Raw genomic sequence first — 15,923 nt, 5'->3', positions numbered from 1 at the left:
GTTGTCTGTGTTTTATTTTTTGGTTTACTTTTCGTTGTTTCAACCACCATTCTAAGAATCCCTTCTGCACAAGGCAAGCACAAAACCGCTTCCACCTAACTGCCTCACCTGATGGTTTTTTTCATTATTTGAGCACCACAATGTTCACCTACATGAGACCAAAGTCAATGTCCTCACTATATCAGGACCTGCTGGCTGCTGTGTTTTACTCTGTTTTGCCACCACTGTGGAATCTGGTGGTTTATAGCCTGAGAAATAAGGAGAGAAAAGGTCCCCTGGGGAAGACGCTACTCCGGTTAGTCTTGATAAAAAATGCATCATGAAACCAATGTCAATGCAGTGACAGCAAATCCAGGCAAGGCTTCCTCTAACTTTCTGCAGCCAGAAGGATGGCAGAGATGCATTAAATTACCTTTTTCAGGTAGTGCTAATTTCCCATCACAGTCTTGGGCACATTTTCATTCTCAAACCCCATCAATGAGAGTATGGGCTCACACACTCACAGGACATTATCCCTTCAATGTAGCCTTGCATATCCCAGGGCTGAGTGTTGTGAGCAGCAAGTTGCTTCATGCAATATTGAAGCTTTAATAATAAAGCCATTACCATATTTTACTAATGAAATAACCTATACTGGCAAATGTGTCTAGGGCTTTAGCACCCCTAACCGACATTACTATACCCACAAAAGTTTCTAATGTAGAACTCGCCTAAGGGTAGTGAGAAATGTAGCCCATAGGGCTAGCCTGCTAGCTTGCTATATTATATATCCTGTTTTTCTTTATTGGTTTGATTATATTATTTTGGTTTTTATTTTTGTATTGAATAATTTCAGTAGACATTTATTCATTATATTGGGCTGTAAGGCAAGGAACCTAAAGGCCTGTATCCTATGATTAGCTAAAGCAAGTTAGCATGAGTTTTTGTAACCTTTGGCATAGATAAATGGCCTACCGGTTACCCTTTTAGACTTTGGGGAACTGAATGTGTTTACCAAAATTCTGGGACATACTGGGTAACCGCAAGAGACACCACAAGAACGTGGAAATAATGGTTCAGGCCAACGGTAACAGGTTTTGAGAATGAGATAATTGATTTTAATATGCATGGATATTCTTTCAATATGTATGAATATGCTAGTCTGTAGAGTAAGTGTACCCTAAGATTATGTGCGTGAGGAAATAAGATTTGAGGATGGAAGGCTGGGCACTGACATGAATATTTAGGATAGTGCCAAGACCCTATAAAAAGGCAAACCACCATGTGGAGAGAGCTCTTTAGTTCCTTTTGTTCTTTTAATTTTAGCTGTTAGCTTAGCTTTTAAGTATAACTTAGCTATTCAACACCTGACCCTTACCACCACCATCTCGGCATTGAGGAACCTGGATCATCGGACTCATTTGCCTTGCCAGAGACAAGTCTGGTCCTTTGTCTCTCATCATCAAGTCCCCAGGGAAGGGTATGAGTGCGCTAGCCTAAATAGCCTTGTAAGGAATGTTACCACAGGGTTCCCTAGAATTGTATTATTTCTTTTTGGTTCTGTGGTTTGGAGCTTTGGTAACTTTTTCCTTTATTTTAATAAAAATCTTTAAAGCTTTGCTTTGTCCTCAGCTTGAGTGTTCCTGAAACACACCCCCAGGGTCCTTACAAAGTATTGAACTCTCTACATTTAATTCTGTAGCCTGATTTTAGGACCAGAATCTGATTATCTTCTGGTCAGATCATTGGCGAGCCTATAATAAATCAGCCCTCTAAAAATCAGGTCAACAGAAACAAGGAGCTAAAAATGTGCTGAGAAAATTGATAGAGAGGGTATTTTTCACCAAGCAAAAATAATTCCTCATGTTGCACTCTCAGGCTATATCTACGTTTACTGTTCAGAGTTCCTTCTATTTAAGCCAGTATAAACCCTTTGCCATCTGCCCACCACATGTGGTCATTATTTCTATGTTCCTTAACTTTGTTATATCACATGATACCCAAGTTCAGTGTTGTCTCTGAATCATGACCTGTTGTGTTCATTTCTGTGTTCTTTTCCATTGTTCCACCAGCAGTGAAACCAAACATTTACAAGTCTGAGAAACAAGAACCCACAGCTCCATAGATTCATGAGTACAGATGATGTGGATTAGGCTGTTATTCTCATCTTGTTTTTCTAGTTCTGTGATTTTGCTTATGTCGATCATGTTATTAATAAAACTCAATCTCTGTGTGTCTCACCAATCATCTTCCTTATTAATCTCTAAGTAGCCACCAAAGAATGAAACTGTTATTAGTGACAAATTCATTTTGCACCCCAAATTAATTTAAAGGCTACAAGGTGGAGATTAGAGCTGGTTGCAACATGGAATTTACATTCCTTGGGAAATTCCGACAGTTCAAAATTTGTTTCTATTCCAAGCCAAAATGAAAACTGAAATGTCAAAATTTCCTGCAGAACAAAAATTCTGAAAAAAAATTGATATGTAGAATGTCTGGATAGAAAAATAAGAACACAGTGACAATGGATCGGAACCACATGTGTCATTTCCACATGGCCAGAGCTAGAAATCAGGAGTCCCTGGCTCCCAGTCATGAACTCAGCCATTGAGCACTAGCCATTCTGCCCTGTATCTGTTTTCACATTAGTTTGGTGAAATTTTAGACCACACACAAAGCACAAAAAAGTTAAGTTTTGCCTCTGGTCCTCTGCTTTTGAGTTGTGCAGGGCTCCAGGGAATGAGTCCCCCCAAACCCTTAAATAATGACAATGGATAGATCTTTCCAAAAGCTACCCCCTTTTGCTGCTAGTGAAGACCACAGTTAGCTATACACAATTCATCTGAAGACAGCAACAGAGTGCTAGATCAATAGATAGGGGGCCAGTTATAATGCAGAACAATCCATTTCCCTTATTGATCAGAAGAACATTGAAGTTGCAGGAGAAAACACATTATAAATCAGGGGTCATCTACAAACTCCATCACAGTAAGTTTTATTTAACTCACCAAATTTGATTTTATTTTACCTTTAAAATATAGGAAATTAAATTAAACACCATACATCTCAATGATAGCATTAACTCACCTAATAGCTCACCTTAATTAATTACTCTCATTACAACTGGTATGGCAACACCCATTTTTTATGTTCTTTGTGTATATATATCTTCCTACTATTTTTCCAATGCATGCATCCGATGAAGTGGGTTTTAACCCACAAAAGCTTATGCTCAAATACATTTGTTAGTCTCTAAGGTTCCACAAGTACTCCTCGTTCTATCTTGTGTAGTTTTGTATCATCTGCAAATTTTACCACCTCATTGTTTCCCCCTTTATCCAGATCATTAATAAATATGTTGAACAGTAACTGTCTTTGCTATACTGCTGAACATGGTATAGCAGAGACAATCTTTCTAAGATACTTCCCACCTCGGTGAGTGGTAGGCATACACAGAAAACTCATAGTTAATTCAGACACAGTGCTAGACAAGCTGAAGTAGCAGCAATATATGTGAGGAGTCTTTCTTCACCACCTCTTTAATATCTTTTTTCTAGGGTTAGTGCCTTGAAGCCAGGAAAAAGAAATATTGAGAGGTTAGAAACGTGAGTAGAAAATGTGATAATCTTTCACTCTCCTCTGGCTCTTCCCCCCCACAATATAACATGCTTTAATCTCTCCCACCTGACCCCCCACTGCCCCCCCCCCAAATCCATCTTTGACTCCACTTGCCTCTCCAATCCTTCTCCCTTTCATCTCTAAGCTCATTGAATGTGCTATTAACAATCACTGATGGTAGTTCCTCTCTAGTTCCATTCTAGATACTCTCCAATCCAGCTTCTACCCTTGCTCTCCATTGAAATCACTCTCACCAAAGTCTCTAATGATCTCTAAAGCTCAGAACCAGTACTCCATCCTTATCCTCTTTGAACTGTCAGACTGTCAATGCCTCTGATCATGCTGTTCTTCTTGAAAGCTTGTCCTCCCTTGGTTTCCATGTGTCTGTCCTCTCCTGGTTCTCCTTCTGCCTCTCTAATAGCAGCTTCAGCTTCTTCAGAGGTTCCTTATCATCCCCTCTCCAATTTTCTATGGGGATTCTGTTGGGCTCTCTCCTTAGTCCCTTCCTCTTCTCCTTCTACATCTTACCTCTGGGTGATCTCATCCACAAACAGAAATTCAGCTACCATCTCTGTGCTGTTGTCTCATAGGACTGGAATGGAGAGGTAGATCTATCTCCTTCTATCCACATTAAATGTTGCCCTGTATGCTTATCTAGGCCAGGATTTTTAAATGTGATTTAGGGTGTAGGGCACCTAGCTCCCATTAAAATCCCGAATTTATTTTGACATTTCTCTATCCTTACTATGGTATCTGAGTGACATATCAATTAGGTTTGATAAGGGATCACCAATCAGGCTTAAACTTTGGAGTTTGATATCCCTGCCAAAAAGACCCATGAAAAGCTGATTCATATCAGTGTACTATCAATTTTCCAGTAGGAGAATCCGAAAGAGCAGTAGGATTTTCCAAGGAGCCTAATAGATTCAGGCACACAACTCCCAGTGAATTTCAGGCGGGATATTGAAAGGTGATTTAATTGGGATCAGAATTAGACCAGTGTTGATTATTTTGAAAATCCCAGGCAAAATGTCTATGAGAAATATGAACAAATACGAAATACTGGGGTCGGAGTGGGGTGGAGGTTAGAACAAGTTTGTTAACATTTCTGCACTGGTTGAGGATTAAAATAGCAGAGATGATCAAGTGAGGGAGACAGTTTCAGCTTCATGTTTGAATGTGTGTCTGGAGAGCTGTGCTTGGTCGCATGGCAGAATAATGATATGGTAGTGCTTAGCACCTAGAAAAGCACTCATTATCTATAGCACTCAAACCACTTTAAGCAGTATCTGTGTCCCCATTTTATAAATGAGGAAACTCAGGCACAGAGAGGGGAATTGACCGGTCCATGATCATAAACAAGTTAGAAATGAAGCTCACAGCTTTGCACTCCCATTTTGGTGCCTAGTCCACTGAACTACATCACAATCTCCAGTATAATAGTGGCTAAGTGACACATCAGTCCAGAAACACAGTTTGAGACTATGATGGACTGAGATTTTCAAAGCTGTCTTGGAAAACTCGATATCCCTCCCCCATTAATATTAATTGGAATTGAGCATAGGGATAATTTAGGAAACCTTCTCATTTGTGATTTACAAGCACTATTCCAAATCTCAGCACTCTCTGCTATTACTTACACAAATCCCAGACAATTTCTAGCCACCCCAACAGGACCCAGCCACCATCAAAGCATTCAGGGTAAGATTTTCAAAGCCACCTTTGGGCTCAGTTCCCATTCACTCATCAGGAATTGTATGTCCAAATCCCTTTAGGAAGCTTTAGATTATGAGCCTCAAAACCCAATAGCAGATCAATGCCCAATTCCATAAGCCCTCCCCATCTCAACAGATTCAGGCTATTTCATATCAAGTGAGGAAGTGAATTCCAGCAATGTATGGCCCCTATGGACAGGGCTGGCCCTAGACCAAATGGTGCCCCAGGCAAGGAGCGTCTTTGGCGCCCCCTCCATTTGATAAACTTTTGAATACCTTATTTGTATTGCATTTGTAGCCCATTTCACGACTTTGATGCACAATTTGCCTGCATGATTTATCCCTGTCAGTTGTCTGGGTCACCTGCCCTTAAATCCAGCCCTCCCTGTGAAGAATACTCTTCCAGCAGCTTCTCTGTATTATTTCAAGGAGGTAGTGGCATGATCTCTCCACGGGCTGCAGTTGTATCAATATGAGACAGAGAGACAGTCTCAAGTTTATAGGTTCTACCTACAATATAGGAGTAGAGCAAACATCTTTAAATTCTACCCAGAAAGCCAGCAACCAATGCAGATGATGGAGCACATGTACCTTCTACTCTCACCAGGGGTGACAGGTAGTATCAGGTATGCATGCCTCAAGTCATTAAGGGTGTTAGAGGTTAGAATAAATTCTATCCAGAAGTTAAGCAGCAACCCATGTACATAACAGAATGTCTGACGTACACCTACAATAAGACTCTCTTCTCTTCATGGCCCTATATATACAATGAAAAAAGGATGCTTTTAAAATTCAATGGGACCTTTTTACATCATTCTCACATACCCCAAGAGTGCTTCCACTTTTTACACCAGTAACCTACCTCTGAACAGACAGTGGCATAGGTGATGGTAGCGAGAACACCAAAGAAAAAGCTGTGTGCTCCTAGCAAGAATTAGGCAGGAGAAAATTGTCAGGGTCACTTCTATTTGGTCATGTAAACACATTTCAGTCCAACCACATGCCTTTTTATGAAGTTGGGTAAAAAGGGGTGGGCAACCCCTTATCTGAAGTATTTTTTTTTCCAAACTCCCTAACATTTAATATAAAAGTAATAGGAAAAAAAATTGCATCAGGAATACTTGACAGAGAATACTTGATCTTGAAGGGTTTTCATAGCATCATAGCATCTTTAGGCCAGAAGTGATCATTGTGATCATCTAGTCTGACCTCCTGTATAACACAGGCCATAAAAATGCTCCAAAATAATCCCTGTTTGAACTACAGTAGATCATTTAGAAAAACATCCAATTTTCATATAAAAATTGCCAGTGATGGAAAAGTCAATCCTCTCCAAATATTGGTGCCTGGCTCAATGATATGGCTGACCTCGCAGCTAAAGAATGACTGACATTCCCTAAAAAGGGAATGCCCTAACAATTCAAAGAAATTTGGGCTGACTTTTTTGTTTCTATAAGATCTGCTCTTGGATTTATTTTTTGGGAAGTTCTAGGGCCTGTGTTATCAGTCAGACTAGATGATCACAATGGGTCCTTCTGACCTTGTTTTTATATATTCATAGATGTATAGATTCCAAAGTTCAGATGTCTCCACCAGCAGAGACACTAGAATTAACCTTCCCAGTCTGGCTTCCTGAGCCAGCCATTGGGCTGGTAACCCGCAATGGAAGACAGCTTTTGAACAATTTGGAATTAAAATGTTAACATTATATTAAAATACTAAAAGTTTTGATTCCTTGAGTTTTTTTCAGAGTTTGTTTTATTCCCTCTTAGACGCAAACCATAATAAATATAGAATGTGGAAATCACATCTATAAATGACCATCACATATGTCATCCTCCTAGGATTTGGGGAGCTTCCTGAGCTGCAGATTTTTCTCTTCCTGATGTTTCTAGCGAGGTACATTGTGACCCTGGCTGTGAACATCCTCACTGTGATGCTAGTTGTGACTTATCAGCACCTTTACACCCCCATGTACTTCTTCCTGGGGAACTTGTCCTGCTTGGAGACCTGCTACACCTCCACCATCCTGCCCAGTATGCTGGTCAGTCTCCTGACTGAACACAGAACCATTTCTGTTAGCAGCTGTTTTGTGCAGTTCAATTTGTTTAGTGGTCTTGTATCTACAGAATGTTATCTCCTAGCCTCAATGTCTTGTGATCCGTATTTTGTAATATGCAAACCACTGCATTATGCTAACACACAGGCACCCCTAGGAAGCAATAGACACTGGGTATGTGTGTGAACAGACTCCAAAAGTTTAGCCCAGGTACGTCCTGACCTAACACCAGATAAGAGGGTTTGACAGAAGTGATGAATAGGGATGCTTTGCCTGAGACACCTGGAGCAAGGTACAAGAGGAGGTAACAAGCAGATGTCATGAAACATGTGAGGTGGGACATAAGGCTGTCTCAGTCTATAAATGTTAGGGTACCTCAGTTTAAACCTCTGTGTAGCCAAGGGACAGTAGAAATTCCCGCTGCTGACTGAGCCACTCCTTGGCACTGGGCACTCGTGTGTTACTGTACCTGTAACCACAGAACCAGGATGCTAGAACTGTGCCTTGAGGCCAATACAGCTGGCCGAGTGCCTTTGTCACCGACCTGAGCCTGTGGTCTTTCTTTATGAGTAACATCGAGGTCTGCTGAATTAACATGCTGCACTGTCTGCTAGTGCCTCTGACATCAGAGCTCCAAAACAGTAACAACTTTGCAGGAGCAATAACACACTTCAGCACTTAACAACACTAACCTTATTGAGTATCTGTCCCTCTGAAAACAAGGGGAGTAACAGGTACTCAGCACCACACAGGATTTGAGGTACGAAGTTCTCACAGCTGTACCTCTCCCATCTTTTAGTTCAGATAGCTATCTATCTTGACTGGAGTACCATCTATACGTATTCACATGAAGAGAAGATATAGTGGAGGGCTCTTTATTATGGCAGACAAAGACAAAACAAGATCCAGCACCTGGAAATAGAAGTCAGCAAAACTCAAACAGGAAATAAGGTGCAAATGTTCATCTCTGAGGACAATTAACCACTGAAATGTTACACAGCATAATATTGTAATTTAAATGCAATGAATTGAACAACTCTGCAACTGTTCACATCATTTTCACCAATATCAATTCTCCACAAGTGTACATGCAAAGGGAGATTGAATTTCCAGGGTGAAGGATATAATAAACATTTGATGACACTCACCTGGTTTTAGTCTTCTGAGGCAATAATGGAATTTTTCTCCTCCATCCTGTGGGGATTTCTCTGATAGGATTAAGAAAATCAGTAATATGTTCCTTCATTCCATCTGTGTGGACACAATAAAGCCATTCCACCTCCGGACTGAGAGCCTCGGTGCTGTTGAGGAGGATGAAAGTCTTGGGGAAGGAGAACATCAAGCCCGAGTGGAGGGCAATGATCCCATAGTTGGAACCCTTCTTCCAGATGATGTCATGGTATCCTCTTGCACTGATGATACCTATCTCTTCCTAATAACTGGGTTCCCCTCCCTTGTAGGGGTAACAGTAACAGGGGATTTGATTATTAGAAATATCGATAGCTGGGTTTACGATGACCGGGAGAACCGCATGGTGAATTGGTTGGGTGTGAAGGTTGCTGACCCCTTCAGACATCTAGACAGGCTTATGTGCAGTGCTGGGGAGAAGCCATGGTTGTGGTACATGTAGGTACCAGTGACATAGGGAAACGTAGGAGAGAGGTCCTGGAGGCCAAATTTAGTCTGCTTGGTAAGAGATTAAAGTCCAGAACCTCCATGGTAGCATTCTCTGAAATGCTTCCAGTTCCACACACAAGGCCAATCAGTCAGGCAGAACTGCAGGATCTCAATGCGTGTATGAGATGATGGTGTTGGGAGAAGGATTTTAGGTTTGTTTGACACTGGGGAATCTTTTGGGAAAGGACCAGAGTATAGAGGAAGGATGGGCTCCACCCAAGACAATAATGGAACCAGACTGCTGGCAAGTAAAATTAAAAAGGTCACAAAGGAGTTCTTACACCAAGGTCTGGGTGAAAGCTGAAAGCTACAGAAGAGTACATGGTTCAGACAGAGACATCCCTTAGAGGAGGATCTATTAATGGGGGTTCTTTATGTCCTAGTAAAGAGGAGAGGATAGAAATTGATAAAGCACAGGTAGGAGGTGAAGAGAAACAGACAAATGAAGAAGAGTCCCATTCAATTACATCACATAATGGCAAACAACTAAATATTGACAAATATTATAAATGCTTGTACACAAATGCTAGAAGTACTAAGATGAGTGAACTTGAGTGCCTGGTATTAAATGAGGATATTCATATAATAGGCATCACACAACCCAATGGGAGCCTTTCCAATTACTTCCATGGTCACTGGATCAATTCCATACTGAAGTGAGAAATTCAGGTCCTAGGAAGGGTTGGAAAACAGGGGGGAAGGAGAAAGCACTCACCATTCAGGAGGAAGAAGAGAGAGAAGAAACATCTTCCCCGCCCTTCAGCATGCAGAAGGGGTGCAGAATTTGGAAAGGGAGAGAGCGAGAGAGAGAAATGTGTTAAACCAGGCTTGATAGTTGGCCCAGGATAGCAAATAGTGTCACACAGGATCAAAAGTATCCCTGGTGCACCTTCCTGTCAATGTCTTGAGTCCTGATGGTGCATTAGCATTTCATAATATTACCTCAAGGTGGCATTTATTCCATGGCACAAATACTGCAAAGCAATAACAGGGACCAGGATGGTACAGCTGTTCTTTGCAACTTTGTTCAGACACAAAGGGCCAGATTTTTAAAGATATTTGGCACCAGTGGGATTTTCAAAAGCATCTGGGTATCTAATACCCATTGAAAATCTGTCTATGTTCCTAAATACCTCTAAAAATTTGGTCCAAAGTGACTCTGTTTCCTTGAGTCTAAATCTCTTGTAATCTAAGATCTCCAGCTGTAAATCCATCCCCGTGGGAAATAGAGCCAGATGTTCCTTGCAGGATTCTGAATGTTTGATTTCTTTCCTCTCTTGTTACTAAGGGCAGTTGGAGTTTCTTGGCAACATCACGGCAGAAGATCTTTGGGGATAATTACCTCGTGGTCATGAAAACGTATATAAGTAATCGCAGTGTGGCACGTTGGGAATCCTGCTTAGGTTGTGCCATTCACTTCTATTTAGGTGAATTAGGCCGGGATTTTTATTGAGGACATTAGGGGTGTCTGAGTGTGTATGTGTGGATTCTCTGTTTCTCTATTCCACTGGCATTTCCAGTAGATCATGTCTGAAGCAAATCAAAGCCAGCTGGCCAGATCCTAAGTTGTATAAAGCAGTACAGCAAATGATGAAGGCAGTGGAGCTACACAGATTTATGCAAGCAGGGAATCTGGCCCATTGACTCCAAAGGGGCTATGCTGAATTATACCAGTTTAGGGACCTGGTTTAATATGGTTAGTGTGTGTTTGTCTGAGTTTGCGTACAGTTTGTTTGGTACATGTGTTTGTCTGTTTCCTTTACTCTCTCTGTGTGTTTATGTCTAGAACTGTATTTGTCTGGAATTTATATGGATGTGTTTGTAGTTCTGTGTGGGTGAGATCATGTTTGTGTGATCATATTTGTGTGTTTTATTTTGTTTGTAGGTTTGTGTGTGTGATTCTGTTTGCAGCTATGTGTCATTGTGTTTTTATGGTCATATACCTGGGTTAATCATTTTTTTTTGCGTGTTCTTAAGTGTGTGTCTAACTGCATTTGTCTGCTCATCTGTGTGTGTGTGTCATTGTGATTGACTATAGGTTTGTGGGCGAGATTCTGTTGTGAATGTATGTTCATCTGTGTATGTTTAATTGTTTTTTGGGGGGATTTTCCAAAGAAACCAAGTGAGTAAGGAGCACAAGTCACATAAAACTCCAGAGACGTGTATCTCTGTCTTTCTAGGCACTTTTAAAAATCCCACACAAGGTCTGAGGATCTGTGTTTGTAGATTGTGTCTTTGTGCTCATGTGTGTGTCATAGAATCATAGCTCTGGAAAGAACTTTGGGAATTATCAAATCCAGCCCCCTGTGCTGAGGCAGTAAACTTAGACCATCCCTGACAGATGTTTGTCCACCGTCATCTTACAAACCTCCAGTGATGGGATTCCACTGCCACCCTTGGAAGCCTTTTCCAGAGCGTAACAACCCTTATTTCATTATAGAGACAAGGTGGGTGAGGTAATATCTTTTATTGGACAACCTTCTGTTGGTGAGAGAGACAAGCTTTCAAGCTTACACAGAGCTCTTCTTCGGGTCATTATTTCATTATGTCCTTGTGTTTGTATTTGTATGTTGTGTAATATGTGAAAGGTGGTTTCAAAGAGGATGGTGATCAATTGTTCTCCATGTCCACTAAGAGTAGGACAAGGAGGAATCAGTGTAGTTTGCATCTGGAGAGATTCAGGTTAGATATTAAGAAAAACTTTCCAGCTCTATGGATAGTTAAGCTCTGGAACAGGTTACCTAGGGAGGTTGTGGAATCCCCGTCACTGGAGATTTTTAAGAACAGGTTGGACAAACACCTGTCACAACTGATCTAAGTTTACTTGGTCCTACCTCAGCACCGGGAGCTGGACTAGATAACCTCTTGAGATCTCTTCCAGCCCCACATCTCTGCAATTCAATGTCTACTTATATCTGTAGATTTGTTTGTGTCAGACTGTTGTGTATGTATGTTGATGACTAAAAAACTGGCCCATATCTCCCTTTGAAAATTCTGGCCTTAAAGGTATTTAGGCACCTCATGGGATTTTCAAAAGATCTAGGTGCCTAACACCCATTGAAATCATTTGGACCTTTAGTGATTTTGGATGCCTCAATTTTCAGTTTTCTAATGTGTGATGCCTTAAAGAGGGCTGATTTTCAGAAAGTGGGGAAGAATCATGTCCCTTTAAGGTGACTTAAATTGGGCAATTCAGAATCTTTTGGGCAGCTTTGAAAATCTTAGTCATATGGGGAGATTTTTTAAAGGCATAAAGGATAGTTAGACCTCCAGCTCCCATTTCAAAGGCACCCTTTGTCTTTAAAAATCCACCCCTTTACCCAGTGCCAACTCTCAATGCCATATTAAATATTGTAGCTGGGCTTCTGCTCAGCTGGGCAGCCCCATATTCTGCAGTTCATATCTCTCCCTTGTGACTGCCAGGTCCCTGCAACCCAAAGAAATCTATGGTTCCTGTGAACTCAACATATCTTGACTAAGTATGAGTGTCACATCTCGTCTAAATGAACACTCAGGGTACATCTACACTACAGGGGGGAGTCGATTTAAGATACGCAAATTCAGCTACGTGAATAGCGTAGCTGAATTCGACGTATCGCAGCCGACTTACCCCGTTGTGAGGACGGCGGTAAAATCGACTTCTGTGGCTTTTTGTCGGCGGCGCTTACTACCACCTCCGCTGGTGGAGTTAGAGCGCCGATTCGGGGATCGATTGTCGCGTCCCGACGGGACGTGATAAATCGATCCCCAAGAGGTCGATTTCTACCCGCCGATTCAGGCGGGTAGTATAGACCTAGCCTTAGTTTGCAGCAAGCTGGGGTGTACTAAGTATCTGACTGGATGCTGCTGCCACACACTAATAGCTCCTGAGTGCACTTTGAGCTACTCCCGTTGCAAAGCAGGCTAGATCAAAGCACACTAGGGGACTGTTAGTGAAGGGTGTAAATCTACCCCACACTAGCCTGCAGTGTAACAAGTGTCCATCTGAACACTGCTGCCGTGCACTAAGTGTCCATGCAGGTAAGACCTCAGCGGCAGTATGAAAGTCCTGGGGCTTGGGTGCTTTATGGCAGGGTGGGAGAGGGATATTAATTAGGTGAGGAGGAGAGAGTGGGGGGTGGCCACAGTCAGGAAGGACATAGAAAGAGAACAAGAAATAGACAGACATGCCTGGAAAGAAAGAGACTAATCTAGTCATGATGATGACGATAGATAAATTAGATAGGAGTGAGTGAGTGATTAGCAGGAGATAAGGGGAATTAGTTGATTCTGTCTTCTACCGCTGAAAAGTGTTATTAGGTTTATGTGTGTCATAGTTAGTGATGTACCTGGGTATGGGCCCAGATGGGATGTAGATGAGGAAATGTGTGCTGGCTGGCTCGGAGGTGGCACAGAACATTCATGGAGGTGGTAGTGGGAAAGGTTGGTATGAAACACACCAGCGATGGGAGAGTTTTGTGGAGCTTTATGAATTTAGTACCAGAGTTGTATAGAGGGAATGTTCTGATACAGGATTCCTACTGTATTGACATGACCAGAATTGAAACCGCATTCTCTCCTCACAGAGCTATAGATGGGGTTATCCTCTCCTCGATCAATGATGAATTTAGGTCTGCAGCCAAATTTGTATTGAGTAGAAATAGCTAAGCACACAAGAGCACAGACATGCTCAAACATATACAGACACAGAAACCACAAATATACACTACTGCACTTACACATGCACAAACACAATTAAACACACACACTGACACTACCACAAATACACACACAAAAACATACACACATAACGCACACAATCATATACATACACATTGAAACACACATGTGCATGTGCTACCAGAATCACACACAAGCACACACAATTGAACACACAAACATCTAAATACAAATCAGCAAACATTCATAACTGTATACATACACAAATGAACACAGAGACACTATCACAATCACACAGAATCACATACACAATCACATACACAAACAACACCGCACACAGCACAACCATATATATATATATATATATATATAGAAAATAGAAAATAGGCACTACCGTAATCATACACACAATGGCAAACATACACAACAATACACCCAATCAAATATAAACACACACACAAAATAAAACTCTCTCTCTCTCTCACATGCGCGCGCACACACACACACACACACATACACACAACCAGATACAGTAACAAACACAATCATGCAATCAAACACACACATGAAGAGACACACAGATACACTTTCTTGCCTTTATATTGCACAATTTAAGATGAAATTATCCCCTAAAATTTTCTGTCCAAGTTCACAAACAACCTAAATCTGAGATTTCCAAAAGCCACCTAAGGGATTTAGATGCCCAGTTCCCATAAACTGTAATGAGGACTGGGCATCCAAATCCTTTAGGTGGCTTTGAGAACCTTAGCCTCATTCCTTACATTTATTCTCTTTAGAGTCATCCCTCTCAGCTCTGAAGAAATGGCAAATGAAACTGCCCCAACTGAATTCATCATCATGGGGTTCTCCAGCCTCCAGCAGCTGCAGTTCTTGCTCTTTAGCGTCTTCTTGGTCACCTACCTCTGCACTCTGGTGGGGAACATCTCCATCATCGTGATTGTCTGCACAGATCCCCGGCTTTGCACCCCCATGTACTTCTTCCTGGGAAACCTCTCTTTCCTGGACATCTGCTACACCACCACCAATGTCCCCCAGATGTTGGTGCACCTGTTGGCAGAAAGGAAGAGGATCAGCTATGCAGGCTGCATCATGCAGCTCTATGTTTTCCTCTCCTTTGTGGGCACAGAGTGCATCCTCCTGGCTGTGATGGCTTATGACCGCTATGTGGCGATATGCAACCCCTTGCACTACTTGGTCATCATGAGGAAAGCTGTCTGCCTCGAGCTAGCTGGTGCCTGCTGGGCCAGCGGCTTCCTCAACTCTGTGGTGCACACATTTTTCACCTTCCGGCTGCCTTTCTGCGGGGCCAACCAGCTCAATTACTTCTTCTGTGACATCCCACCCCTCCTCAAACTCTCCTGTGGGGACACCTCCCTCAATGAGATCATCCTGCTCGCCATCGGGGTCTTCATCGGGTGGACCCCGTTCCTGTGCATAGTCCTGTCTTATGTCTATATCATCTCCACCATCCTGAAGATACGCTCCACAGAGGGGAGACTCAAAGCTTTCTCCACCTGCGCATCTCACCTGACCATCGTCCTGATGTACTACGGAAGCTCCATCTTCACCTACGTCCGGCCCATCTCCAGCTACTCACTGGACAACGACAGACTGATCTCGGTGCTTTACAGCATAGTAACCCCCATGATGAATCCACTGATCTACACCCTGAGGAACAAGGATGTGAAGGGGGCTCTGAGAAAAGTTTTCATGGGGAAATTGTGTTTGCAATGAAAGGGGCAAATTTCCCCTCCCGGAGGATTCTCAATATTATCTGGGGGCTAAAGTTCTCTGCTTTGTGTTTTCCCATCTATGTTCAGTAGAATTGGTGAAAACATGAAAAAAAAATTACAACAATATACAATAAAAATCTAGACATTGTTTTCAATTTGAACATTGAAATGGTCCCATTTTTGTCTTTTTTTTTTTTTGATTAAACGTTATACTGAATTGCTAATGATGGTTTTTTTTTGTTTTTGTTTTTGTTTTACAATATTTAAGTGAAATTGTATTCAAAATAATTCTCAAAATGCTTAGCACAATTTTTCATTTACTGAAACTGCTCAGGTAAAAAAAACAACAACTATTTCAATAAAAAAATTTATATCATAAAATTAATTGCAAAAAAAATAAAACCTACAAAATTAAAATGTCCACAACTTTTTACACACTCACACCACACATTTATGAAAGAC

General features: G+C 41.6%; 1 protein-coding gene across 2 annotated transcripts in view; it reads left to right on the top strand.

Annotated features, from left to right (window-relative positions):
• The window catches only part of LOC128847293 (olfactory receptor 5V1-like), a 78,553-nt gene extending 63,091 nt beyond the window's left edge, over positions 1-15,462 (top strand). The window contains exons 1-2 of one of the 2 annotated variants that reach the window (XM_054046687.1): positions 3,542-3,584; positions 14,505-15,462. In XM_054046687.1, coding sequence (XP_053902662.1) covers positions 14,530-15,462 — 933 coding nt within the window. In that variant the 5' untranslated portion in view covers positions 3,542-3,584; positions 14,505-14,529. Of the gene's footprint in view, positions 1-3,541; positions 3,585-14,504 lie in introns of those variants that run through there. The other variant, XM_054046686.1, reaches the window with a different exon arrangement.
• Positions 15,463-15,923: the final 461 nt, after the last annotated feature.

The sequence above is a fragment of the Malaclemys terrapin genome, chromosome 13 (assembly GCF_027887155.1).
Source record: "Malaclemys terrapin pileata isolate rMalTer1 chromosome 13, rMalTer1.hap1, whole genome shotgun sequence".
Taxonomy (NCBI): domain Eukaryota; kingdom Metazoa; phylum Chordata; order Testudines; family Emydidae; genus Malaclemys; species Malaclemys terrapin.
The sequence above is the reverse complement of the archived record's forward strand: the minus strand, read 5'-3'. Positions and strand labels throughout refer to the sequence as shown.